Source organism: Neovison vison, chromosome 13, assembly GCF_020171115.1.
Source record: "Neovison vison isolate M4711 chromosome 13, ASM_NN_V1, whole genome shotgun sequence".
Taxonomy (NCBI): Eukaryota; Metazoa; Chordata; class Mammalia; order Carnivora; family Mustelidae; genus Neogale; species Neogale vison.
Window position 1 is genome coordinate 89948820 of NC_058103.1, and position 12460 is coordinate 89961279.

Here is a 12460-nt window from a genome sequence, read left to right on the forward strand (position 1 = left end):
TCCAATTTTTGCAAACTATTCATTTTTTTTCTTGATTTTTCCCCTCTGCTTTCTTTGAACGATACTTTAAAGAGAGAGGATCATATTATAGATACCGCGGGGGCCAAGCTAAAAGAGGGGGGGAGGGGGGAGGAAAAAATTCAAGAAGCAGAAACCCCTCGCGGAGTTTTACTGGAAGAAAAAAAACGGGTCTGAAAGATTCCTCCTCTTCATCATCATCAACCATCATTCATTCACTACCTTGACATTCCGGGCTTTGATTGACAGCTGGAGTGGCAAAAAGCCATGAAACACGACAGTTCGGTTACATGTGGGCTGCTGACGGGCCGCTCGTAACCTTCAGTTCGGGGGCTTGACAATTTTTTTTTCTTCTGTTTCTTCTTTTTCTTTTCTTTCTTTTTTTTTTTTTTCCAACTGAGGGGAAGAGAAGAGAAAGAGGGGGAAAGGAGGACCGAAAAGGAGGAGGAGGGGAGGGGGGAGGAGGAGGAGGTGGAGGAGGAGGAGGAAGATCAGGAGGAGGAGGAAGAAGAGGAAAAAAGAGAAAAAGAAGAAATATCACAGGAAAAAAAAAAACTCTTCGTTGTCTTGCCTGGGCTTTTTTTTTTTTTTTCCCTAAAAATAACATATTGGAGAATTGGGAGAAGTCTTTTTGGTTTGGAAAAAAAAAAAAAAAGGAATCTTCAGCCTAGATCACTTTCTTATCCGGACTGGGATATTAAATATACGACACATCCAGGAGTTTATTGGAGCGCAGACTGATGGCGCAAAGGGTAGGTTTAAATCTCCAACACTTACCTAGATATAAATCCTCTCCTAAGAGGGGCCTGTCCCGATGCCTCCTCTCCCTTCAACGCTGCTGCTGCTCGCTGCTTGATGATGGCGGCCAGTATTTAAAAAAATAGCAGCAAAATTATTCATCGGCTTTTCCCCCCCGTGCCTCTGCGTGTGTGCGAGTGTGTGTGTGCGTGCGTGTGTGCGTGTCTGGGCGCGCGTGTTCCAGCGCTGTGCGAGCAGGCGGGCGGCGAGTGCGTGTGAGTGGTGTGTGTGTGTGCGTGTGCAATTGTTACACGCTTTCGCCTCGCTCCAGCTTTTACCCCAGCAGCGCGATTCCCCCGGTTCTCCTGCTGCCGCCGCTGCCGCTGCTGCGCCGCTGCCGCCGCTGCTCCCGCGGCTCGGGGCGGGCACGGGCTGCGTAGGAGCCGCCGCCGCCGCCGGGGCCGCCGCTGGGGCCGCGCTGCCGCAGCCGCTGCGCCGCCGCCTAGACTAGCCTGGGCTGCTTGTTTTGTCTCTGAAATTGACAAGGACGCAGGGAATCCGCTGCTAAATAATGTTTCTGGTAACTTTCACGTTATTCCCCCCTCCCCTCCGCTCCCTGCCCCCGGGGAGGCACTGGCCCCAGTCTTCCCTCTTCCTCGGCGTTCTCCTCCTGATTATTAGCGTTTTTCTTCTCTTTATTTTGTTTCATTTCGCCTTTTGATTTATTGGATCTTCGGGAGGAGGCGAAGGGGGGTGAGGGGTGGGATCCGGGGCTTCCTCCTCACACTAACTCCACTTCTCCCTCGGTTGGCTCGCTACGGTTCTGCTGCCTCCGGCCCGAGCGGGACCTCCCGGCGCCCCTCAGTCCCTGGCCTCACTGCCCCCTCTCCCTACTCTAAACGCTGCTCTTGGTTCATACTTTTTCATTTTAAAATTTAAAAACATTTCCCCCCGCAACTTTCAACTCGTTGTTTCGGCTGGTTTGGTTTCTGTGTGTTCAACTCGTGCTCGGTACTTTTTTCCTTTCTGACTTTGTTTTTATTTCTCCCCCCCCCCTCTCTCTCCTGCCTGCCCCCTCTTCCCTTCGTCTTACTCCCCTGCCCCCCCCCAACCTCTATTCCTTTCCCACTTCTCTCCTTGCTTTCTTCTCCTATCTTCTTTTTCTATTCCCCCTCGGCTCTCCCTCACCTCCCGCGCCCCCCTCCCCCTTGCCGGGTTCCGACAGTACGATGAGCTGCCCCATTACGGCGGGATGGACGGAGTAGGGGTGCCTGCTTCCATGTACGGAGACCCTCATGCGCCGCGGCCGATCCCTCCGGTTCACCACCTGAACCACGGGCCGCCGCTCCACGCCACGCAGCACTACGGCGCGCACGCCCCGCACCCCAATGTCATGCCGGCCAGCATGGGATCCGCTGTCAACGACGCCTTGAAGCGGGACAAGGACGCGATCTATGGGTAAACCAACCCCCCTCCTCCCGACCCAGCATACTGTTTGTGAGTGCGAGTGTGTGTTCGTCTCTGTGGGGGTTGAGGGGATGGTCGACTAAGTGGGGAGTTATTTCTGCGGGGGTGGGGAGTGGGAACCGCTTGCCTCAGAAAGGACAGAGAAGGGGGCCTGCTCTTCTTCGCCTTAAGTTTAAGTCCCCGAAAGAGAAAGCCTCCTCCACCCCCACGGCCCCGTCACTCGGGACCCCACAGTCCAGAGTGACTGAGAATCTTGCCAGGGCCTTCTCCCCAAGGACGGGATTCCTGGCCAAAGGGCGCAGAATTGGTCCTTCCAGGCCCCCTAACAGAGGCCTTGACGAAGGAGAAAGTTTCCTGCAGATGAGGAGCAACTTTGGGGCTTTTTTGTTTTGTTTTGTTTTGTTTTTGTTTTGTTTTGTTTTTTCCCCCCTCTTGTTTCCTACCGAGAGTCTGGGAGTCACTAAATGCAGCTTGAGCTGGAATCAGGGCTGTTTCTGTCGGCCAGGAAGTCCTAATCACCCACTTCTTAATTCTCTGTAAATAAAGGGGTAGACCTTGAAGTGCAGCGGGCTGGAAGGGACTGCTGCTTGCACGGAGCTGCTCTTAGGAGGAGTGAGGGAGATGGCTGGAAATCACATATTTTATATTCTGAGGGAACTCGGAAGGGGATGGAGGTGCATGGTCCCAAAGTGCACCGCTGGTGCTCTCCCAGTTGAGAGGAGGTGGGGAAGGCGGCGGTTTGCCGAGGGGAGGGGACGGTTGGTAAACGGCAACTGAGCCTGAAGCCAGAGGCCGCAAGCATCCCCAAGTGCAGCTAAGCCGCCGGGAGGAACACAAAGGGCAGACGCGCACGCACACTTCCAAGTTTTAACACTCGATTTATTTATTTTTGCCTGCTGGAGAAATGTGGTCTTTGGAAGGAAGCTCTTGGGCGTTTAGCATTCCTATTATTTTGGCCCCTGCACACGGGCTTTACTAGAAGTCGAGCAAACAAGTTTATAAGGCGAGGGGGTGAAAAGGTTGGAAGAGCACACTCTCTGATTTAGGTGTAAGAAATACCACTTTGGGTGTATATATAGGTGAAGCCTTCGGCCTCCTTCAAAGTAACCCTTAATATGGAGTATTAAAGCTTTTTTTTTTCTTTCTTTCTTTCTTTTCTTTTCTTCTTCTTCTTCTTCTTCTTTTTTTTTTTTTTTTAAATTTCACAGACCGTTCCTTTCTTGAGAGGTCAGGGTTGGGTATCGGGGGTTGGTTCCGCGGCCTCTGTAGTGTGGGGATTGGGTCTGGATCAACTCCCAGCTCCAGACTGCCTGAGCTGCTTGGATGTTTCATTACTTCCAACTGAGGCTTTTCTTACTTGGCGGGCTGAAGTGGCCAGGGGCTTCTCCGACTAGATCTGAGGGACTCCTGAGCTGAGGGAAAGGGCCAGGCCGTTTTTCCTTTCTATTTCTGACCCAGGCTCGGCTGGCTAAGGAAGGGTTGTAAAGTGTGATGCGTGCCTGTTTTATTAAAGAAGGAATTCGAACCCTCCAAACTTGTTGATTACAGTTCTTGCTCCTTCCCTCTGCACCCCGTCTCCGTGTGTGTGTTTTCTGCGTGGCGCTGCCCGTTAGGCACCCGTTGTTTCCTCTGTTAGCTCTGGTCTTTGAGAAGTGCGAGCTGGCGACCTGCACTCCCCGGGAACCCGGAGTGGCCGGCGGGGACGTCTGCTCCTCCGACTCCTTCAATGAGGACATCGCGGTCTTCGCCAAGCAGGTCCAACCTTCTTGACCCACTCACCCTCCTGCAGACCCTCACTCCCCCTCCCCTTTCCTCCGAGCTTTACATGAAAGAGGAGGAAAAGGCAGGGACACCCGATCTGTTCCTCTGGCCCAGTCTGTCCTCTTCGCCTCCTCCCCATCCCTGAGCCTGGAGGCGAATTGGAAGCGGAGATAAATATGGGTGTTTGTTTTTCCCCCCAGCCAGGAATACAGGGGCTCGACCCTCGAATTAAAGTTGACCTACTCCTAATCTGGGGCTTGGCCTTTTCTCCCGCCTGCAGCTACTTGAACAAGTATTGGGGACAGGGGCTGTGAGGCACCCGAGAGTGCCCGGGAGGGAAGGAAGCTGGGCGCCTCTTGGGTCAGTCTGCGCCGGGTGCTGAGGTGTGGGAGGCTGAGAGTCACAGCCTCTTAGACGGCTGGTTGAGGGGGGACTCGGTCCCAGAGAACGGCCCTGAATTCCCAGCAACAGCTTAGCAGTTCCAGGTGGCCCTTAATGGAGCCAGTAGTAGAAGGCCCCAGCACTTTTTCAGCCGAACCCACTAATTTAAGGCACTAGTTTATTTCATGTATTTTACCAAAGCCCCTCTCCTCTTCTCCACCACTGCCCTTCCACTATACCCACTCACACGGTTTAGTCCGTGACAGCGTTTTTCTTCTTTTAAGGTGAGGTGGTCATTCATGTGGACTGTCCCTGCTTCTTACAGGTTCGCGCTGAAAAGCCACTTTTTTCCTCAAATCCAGAGCTGGACAATTTGGTAAGCCACACCGTTTCTTGCCTTTCCCCAGCGTGCTCCTCCTCCCCACCCCACCTTACCTAGAAGCACCCACTTTCCTCCTGGAGCTCCGGGGAGTTGGAGCAGAGCCTCTTTTGAAGCTCACGAACGACAGGGAAGAAGAGGGAACAACTTAGAGCCCCCGCAAGGGCGATGGAAGGTGAGGGGTGGGATGGACGTCAGGGAAAGTGGAGGCCAGGGAGCAGCCGGCGGGGACACAGCGCCCAGAGTGTGCAGGGGATGAGTCCCTGGTCTCGGCCGGGGGAGCGAGGCTGCGAGAAGTGAGTTATTTCCTCTGTTTGCCTGGGTAGGCAGCCGAGCCCCCGGCAGCTCACCCGAAGGAAGTAACCGCTGGCGCAGCGGCGGAGGGCGGGCGGGGAAACGGGGGGGGGGGGGTATGGGGCGCGCGGGCGCAGGCCACTTTTAGGTGCGATTCTTTTGCTAATTTGCACAATTTCAATATTAAAAGTACTTAAATCCGCTTTCAAAGGCCTTGCTTCACCATTCATCTGGAGTATTTCCTTCTTCAGTAAGGACGGATTTCGCAGGGTGTGCGGTTCTAAAAAGCTTTCTCTCCGAAGAAGCTGATTTTTTTTTTTTTTTTTTTTTTAATTTGGCTTGAGGTCGAGAGAGGGGACGTTAAAGACTCAGGCGGAGAAAGAAGGCCTGGACCTAGGAAAGCAGTCCTCACGAATAGCTCAGTGAACACAGGGGGCAAAGATATTAGATGCTTCGGCTCAAGTTGAGTCAGATTCCTACCCCGTGGCCAATGAGGCAGAGATGATCAGTAATCACTTGGTTTTTCTGACAATTTCTTGATGTGTGGGTTTTGCCTGGCCACTTGCCTGCTTCTTCCCCCATCCCCAGCTCAATTCCCTCACTCCCCCCGCCCCCAACTCAGGACTTCTGAGTCACAGAGCCTTAACTCCACACTCTAAACTTTTCTTTCAGATGATACAAGCAATACAAGTACTAAGGTTTCATCTTTTGGAGTTAGAAAAGGTAAGCAGAGAGTGACACTCCTCACTTTGATTTAGCCACTTTCCTTTCTTAGTTGAGCAGGGATGTCTTTAACAAACCTCCAGTCTGAGGGATTGAACCCCTGGAGCTTATGAGCAACTTGTTACCAAGTCCGACCTTCAAATTGCTGCTCGACCCAAGGGCTCAGAGGATGGGTGAATCAGGACAGCCCTTCCTGCTCCCCTACCTCACCCCCTCCCGCCTTTCCCCCTAGGCATTCAGGATTATTCTGAAATGCAGCAAACCATTTGTATTACTGGACAATCAGCCTGCTTGCGTCTCTATTAGCTTAGCTCACCCTCAGACCAGAGCAAGTGTTAGGTGCAGGCAAAGGGAATCTTCCTCGCTGGGGTGTCTTTACATTGCTCTGCAGCTCAATCACTGTCCCCTGGAAACGTGCAAAACTCTTAGCTTATTGAATCGCAAATGCCAATGCTATTCCCAGTTCCAGCATTCTAACATTGTGATGTTATCATCAAATCGGATTTTCCCCCTTGGACTCCCAGTCTGAGCCCAGTTATTTCCAGTCCTGTTTCTTCTCTCTTTATTGTAACTTGTTGCTCAGGGAAGTCTCTGGAGAATAATATCTGCTGCAACAATTGCTCTATTGTTTCCTTGCCTTCAAGTATTACACCCATTAATTAGAGTTAGTTTGGAAGACATTGCACTGTTGCTCTTTCCAAATGTAACCTTGCAACCTGATTTTTTTCCCCTTTAAAAATGAAACAAAACAATAACAACAACAATATGAGCTGAACCCTCCACCATGACCCTCCTTTTAGGTCCACGAACTGTGTGATAACTTCTGCCATCGGTACATTAGCTGTTTGAAGGGGAAAATGCCCATCGACCTTGTCATTGATGAAAGAGACGGCAGCTCCAAATCAGATCACGAAGAACTTTCAGGATCCTCTACAAATCTCGCTGACCATGTAAGTCTGAGAGCCCTTTCGCATTCTTTTGAGACCACTGGGTAAAGTATTTAAAACAAACAAACAAACAAACAAACAAAAAAAACTTGTAACATTTAGCTAAGCTTAAACTTAGTTTTTCTTTTAAATGACCTGGTCTCTTTGGGGCTCTTTTCTCCCTTTCTCACTACCTCTGCCATACCCTTCATCTTCGTTTGCCCTTTCCTGGCCCCTTTCCTTATTTATGTGGAGAACCAAAGAAACCAGGGAGTTGATAGAGTGATTTGTGCTCTTAATGTGTAAAGTTTCCTGGATTTGGTGGCTGGAGTGTTAGCAAATTGTCTGTTTGATATGGTGACTGCTGCCTTTTCTGCTTCCTCAACTCTGTGTAATCAGTGCAGCCAGGACAGAGAGGCAAGTCAGCTAGCAGGACAGGGTGGGGGGGAGAGAGAGAACTGAAGGACAAGAGGAACCGGGGAGGAGGGCCGATTTCCCAGTCTCTCACAGAGATGACAGTCCGGAGAATTATTGGCAATCTTACATTGCATTAGAAATAACAGAAGGAGTGAACACATTACAATTCTCCGAGCTCTTGCTCTATAGAAACTTATTGTCAGTATATGGACTTATTGCCAAGTGCCTGAAGCATCTTCATAATAAAAGACAGTAACTTTGATGAAACAATTATTAACAATGTATTACAGAAAGCTGAAGGGAATCGCCATTGAGTAACCATAGGTTCGTGGTTGAATTTTAACACTTAAACAGTTGTTGAATGGAGTCACAGTATAGTAAGGAGTGACTGTGTATGTCAGGCCAGGATGGGAGATTTCTTTCTATTCTCTGTTTTTAATCCTATTTTGGAACCGATTTAGGGAGTCTGATGTTTTTAAAAAAAAAAAAGAAAGAAAGAAAAGAAAGAAAGAAAAAAAAGCATATGTAGTGAGACTGAAAATTTGAAAAAGAAGCAAAGGGAAGAAAGATTGCAGCTGGTAGGAAAGGCAGGAGTGGCAAGGTTAAAGAGTGGGTGTGAACAGCAGTTTATTTATAGGAACCCAAGCCGGGGGTGGGGGACATAGATTATATTCAGTTGAGCTTACAATTTAAGTGATATAGGCTCTAGTCTAATAACTTGTTGGCTGAAAGATTAACTTAACATTTCGTGGAGTTAAACAGGCTTTGAGGCTGGAAAGCAACCTGTACCACCTCCCCACCCCCATTCCTAAGTGTTAAGAGGAATGGGTTGAGATGTCTTGAGAATAAACCTTCTGTGAGGTTATCTTCCTCCACCCTCCAAAAAAAAAAAAAAAAAGTTTTGAAAATATCCAGTCATATATTTTAATTATGAGCCTTTGTACTGTATGGAAAGCTAGCCTGAGAACAAAAGTTTAAAAAAAAAAAGAAAGAAAGAAAGAAAACGTCAGTCCTCCTGGTTGTCTAGTTCTGAGACAGAATAAATGCTATAGCATTGAAAGCTCCTACCGCTATCTTTACTCTTGGCTTTTTCCTTCATGATGGGGTGAACTTTGAGGGGCTCTTTTGTATTTGAGTGTGTTCACTGAAATCATAAGGATGCAGAAAGCAGCTATGGGAAGTTTACTTGCTGATATGTGGCTATATGATACGTGGTGGTGGTCCACAACGCATGACAGTCCCTTAGAGATTGTTAGTTGTTGTTGTTGTTGTAATTTATTTGTTTATTTTCACTGCTTCCTGTTTCCCAATTCCAATGCAACCTGCAACGTTGGGGGGGGGGATGAGAAGGAATCTAGTTCCACGGTGTGTAGGATGAGAAGTTCACAGTTATCTGCAGCCAAAAACGTTTCTCATGACATTTCCAAGGGTCTCGACTACTTGGTTTTCTAGAATAGTTTCTTGGCAACTGTTTTTCAAGTGGATGTATGGAACTAGAACATGCCGGTGTTTGCAGGGAAGAGATAAGATAAACTAGGCTGTCTAGAGTATTGGCCGATAGTGCCCATTTATGAAACTATTGTAATATTTAAATTATACTCAAAAAGGAAGTGGGACCTAAGAGGATAGCACTTTAATAATTGAACAATCATCATCTTTGGATAAAAGAGTCAACTGTAACATTTGTTGCTCCTCTTTCAGGCCCCCAATCAAGTAAAGATGACAACTGATTTATTTTGAACCCATGAGGGCTTGCCACCTCATTGGGCATCATAATTTAAAGCCTTTTATTTCCTAGAGTTCTGAACTATAACATTTTTACTTTAGCCCCCTGCTATTTGTTTTGAAAGGAAGCAATAATTTGTTCCACCAGCACACCGAGTGGGAAATGGCGAGATTTGCTTCAGACTTGAATTTTATGCAGGAGGGGAGAGAAAACCTTGCAGAGTTTTCACCATTTTTGCTATTTCTGTATCATAGGTGCATTGGTTATATTCCTTTCCAAGCATCCCCCTACAAAGCGAATTCTCTCGTGTGTCTGCCTCTTCCGCAAGTCCACCCTCCATTCCCACACCGCCCCCCCCACCAAAAAAAGAGAAAATACCCCACAACTACTACTACCTGTGAAGTGGTATGAGTGGGACATTTTCAGCATGTAAATGTGTCCAATTTGAATCTCCAGGTTTATTTTTTCGTTTGCTTTGATATGCATATTTAATACATTGCCCCAGGCTGGATCTCATTTGGTGCACGCTGGTGCAGGGGTGATGATGAGCCACTTCAGAAGGCCTGAGACAGCGTGTTGTTTTCTCTGTTTTATCTGTTGGCCCACTATTCTGATCTACTGCGCTTCCTCATGGTTTTATTTGCACATGAAATGCCGAGAGCATTTCAACTTATTGGCTATGAATAATGACAGCTAAAAAAGAAGTGTAGTTTAATTTGTTGTGTGCCAAGGTTTCTCTTGTGGAGGTGACAGTTTGTGACAGCTGTTTGACACCCCCAAAACACATACACCTCTATACTTATTAAGTGGTATCAAGCTGCACTGTGTGTGTGTGTGTGTGTGTGAGTGAGTGTGTGTGTGTGTGTGTGTGTGTGTGTGTTTAAGGAAGGCTTGGGCAAGGGGAGAGAGAGTGAAAGAGAGAAAAGAAAGAATAAGTGTAGTTTTGCATGGTGGAAAGCAGGGAGAAAAGCGTCAGGAGCAAAATATTAGGTGCCAAAATAGACTTCTATTTTCTTATTGAAAAATTTGAAAATAAAACTGAATGAAAGTAATGGCTACAAATATCTTGAAAGCAAGTATTTTTGGCAGGCTTTTAAGAATGAGTTTTATATACTATTTATTACACAGTAAATCAGGCTGTTGTCACACTGATTTCACATTCTGTAATTTTATGTAAATAATCTGATGTAACATTGTTAAAAGACAACCAGGGTATCCTAACCTTTCCTACGTTACATTCATTCAAGATACTAAACTAGTTCATTTATTATCGACATTTACATGATGGGTATGATGATAAAAGGAAGTTTGCAATTAAATAGAAAATAAAATGTGCAACACTGGCCCCTATTTTGTTGTTTTTAGCAAATTCATAATGAATGTTTACATTTTTGTATTATAATACAGTTTCTTTTATATTCTTATTAAACATGAGAGTAATTGTTGTAGGTAGGAAACAACTATTACAGTTTTTTTTGGAATATTGGGAAGAAGAAAATAAGATGGTGAAAGGAAATAGAGCTCTATTTTCCAGCTGCAATTCATGTTAAGTTTCTCAGACATTCAAATTTATTATGTTTAAAATAAACATGTCAAGAAACCAATTCTTTAAAAAAAAACTTTCAACTTGAAAACTATTGTGGAATATTCATGCTTTTCCTAGTCTGTAGTATTTCTAAATGATAGGTGATATCCACACTTGCTACTTTACATAATTTCAGGTCTAGTACAGAAAAAAAAAAAATATATCTTTACATGTGAAGGTATCACATATCTTTAGATCAATGTTAGATAAATGAAATATATCTGTTTGAAAGACATTCTCTGAGCCAAGCTCTGTTTGTCTGAAGTGCATACAGTTATATTATTATTTCTAATTAATGTTCATAAGGAACTCATTTATTAATTTTTTGGGTGAATTAAGTATAAGGAAGAAAATACAACTTTATCTCTTAATAGTTAATGACAGGTGACTTAAAATTGACTGGCTCTGATAATATGATTAATAAAAGAAAAAAATATTCTAATTTCTATGTTGAAAGCTGTAATTTAGCTGAAGATACACTGTTGTTTTCTTTTCCATCTCTGAAATGTCAAGTTTATTTACCTGTATACAGCTTCTAAAAATGGGTTAAGAACCTTGTCCCTGACAGAATACAGGCAAGTGTCTAGAGGTAAAATCTATTAGTACCTGGAAAGTCAGCAGGGATTAGGCAGCGAGGAGAGGGATAGCGTTAAGTGATTGGCCTATAGGATATCAAGGGGGAAATAATGGGATTTGATAATAATATTAATAATATAAATGATTTATTTTATCAGATAATTTCTTAAGTTCTAGACCTTGTGGTGTCTTATCCAGTGTCTCCATTCCAGGAAAGTTCTGCCTCTGAGTTCTTCCACCAATTCAGCATGGTGGGGGTCATGGGTTTTCTGTCGTTATTGTTGTGTAGCTTCTGGAAGTTGATAGCTTCGCTGTCAATTTCCCACTCAAAATAATTATATTATTTAAATCACTTTGGGTGTGTGGTTGAAGTATGTTTTCAGTGTAACTGTGGTGAGGTGAAGTCAAACACACACTTGACCACCACTGACATTCACTATCAGATTAGAATTTTGATACTTTAAAAATGGATTTCCCATTTTTTTTTCAGACTGAATGTTTATGAATATCCCAACACAATTCAGAGTTATAGGAGACATTTTCTAATGTGATGGTATACCAACAAAACAAGAAATTTCTATTTTTTCTAGAAGTTAAGTAGAGGAATCCGTTTTTTTTAAATTTTGGAATTCATTTTTAGAATTTGCAAAGAGTACTTGCCACTTCTTTGAGAGTTACTCACGTATTAATTCCCAAAGCACAACAGAGGGTGGAAGCAGGGAGATGAGGGAAAGACCCCAGCTCTATTTACATTTTTAAAGAGTGAGTCCATGTTCTGAAAGCATGCATGGTTCTCCTGAGTTCTTATGTCAACTTTAGAATAATGAAGTTGAAATTCCAACATTTTTTTCAAACCATACTATTAACATTTTTAACTTTTGTAGGCTTGAATACCTCATGATAGGTGTCCTCACCTTATTTTAAAAAATATTTTCTGCACAGTGTTAATTGGGAACTAAAACATCATACGGTCGTAGGAAATATGTTACACATTAACTATGTGTAGTGATGCAAGCATATCTTACCTTTGTTGTTTAAGCATATTGAGTCAAATTAGTCTTAAAAGCTTCCTTTGCTGGTTGAAATATCTTTATATGTTTACTGTAGCTTTCTACCTGCAAGCACAGGGTCTGAATTAGTCTACTGTATTGTTTAAGTTCATATAAAAATTTTGGCTTTGTGTTATATATTACGTGTTAGTTGTGTAGTTTCTAGAAAATTAAATACTTATTTTAAAGTTTTTCTTTTTTTAATTATAGAAATAAGAAGTAGAAGTGTCCTTAGGGATTATCTTGCCTAAGTTCTTAATTTTAAAGAGAAGGAGGAAGCAAGTCCCAAGGAAATGAAGTGCATCCCTTGCTCAAGGACACATGATCTGTTAGGAGTGGCACCCTCGTGTCTTAATTCGAACCTAATGCTCTCTCTCCTATCCCACATCCATTTTCACTTGGGGTCTAAGATGAGTCTCG

General features: G+C 44.9%; 1 protein-coding gene across 8 annotated transcripts in view; it reads left to right on the top strand.

Moving 5' to 3' along the window:
• The first annotated feature begins 546 nt into the window (after positions 1–546).
• Positions 547–12460, top strand: part of MEIS2 (Meis homeobox 2) — a 209234-nt gene continuing 197320 nt past the window's right edge. For 4 of the 8 annotated variants that reach the window (XM_044231616.1, XM_044231618.1, XM_044231619.1 and 1 more), the window contains exons 1-6: positions 547–770; positions 1982–2214; positions 3837–3978; positions 4691–4741; positions 5711–5761; positions 6562–6711. In XM_044231616.1, coding sequence (XP_044087551.1) covers positions 759–770; positions 1982–2214; positions 3837–3978; positions 4691–4741; positions 5711–5761; positions 6562–6711 — 639 coding nt within the window. In that variant the 5' untranslated portion in view covers positions 547–758. Of the gene's footprint in view, positions 771–968; positions 1337–1981; positions 2215–3836; positions 3979–4690; positions 4742–5710; positions 5762–6561; positions 6712–12460 lie in introns of those variants that run through there. The other 4 variants (XM_044231617.1, XM_044231620.1, XM_044231622.1 and 1 more) reach the window with 4 other exon arrangements.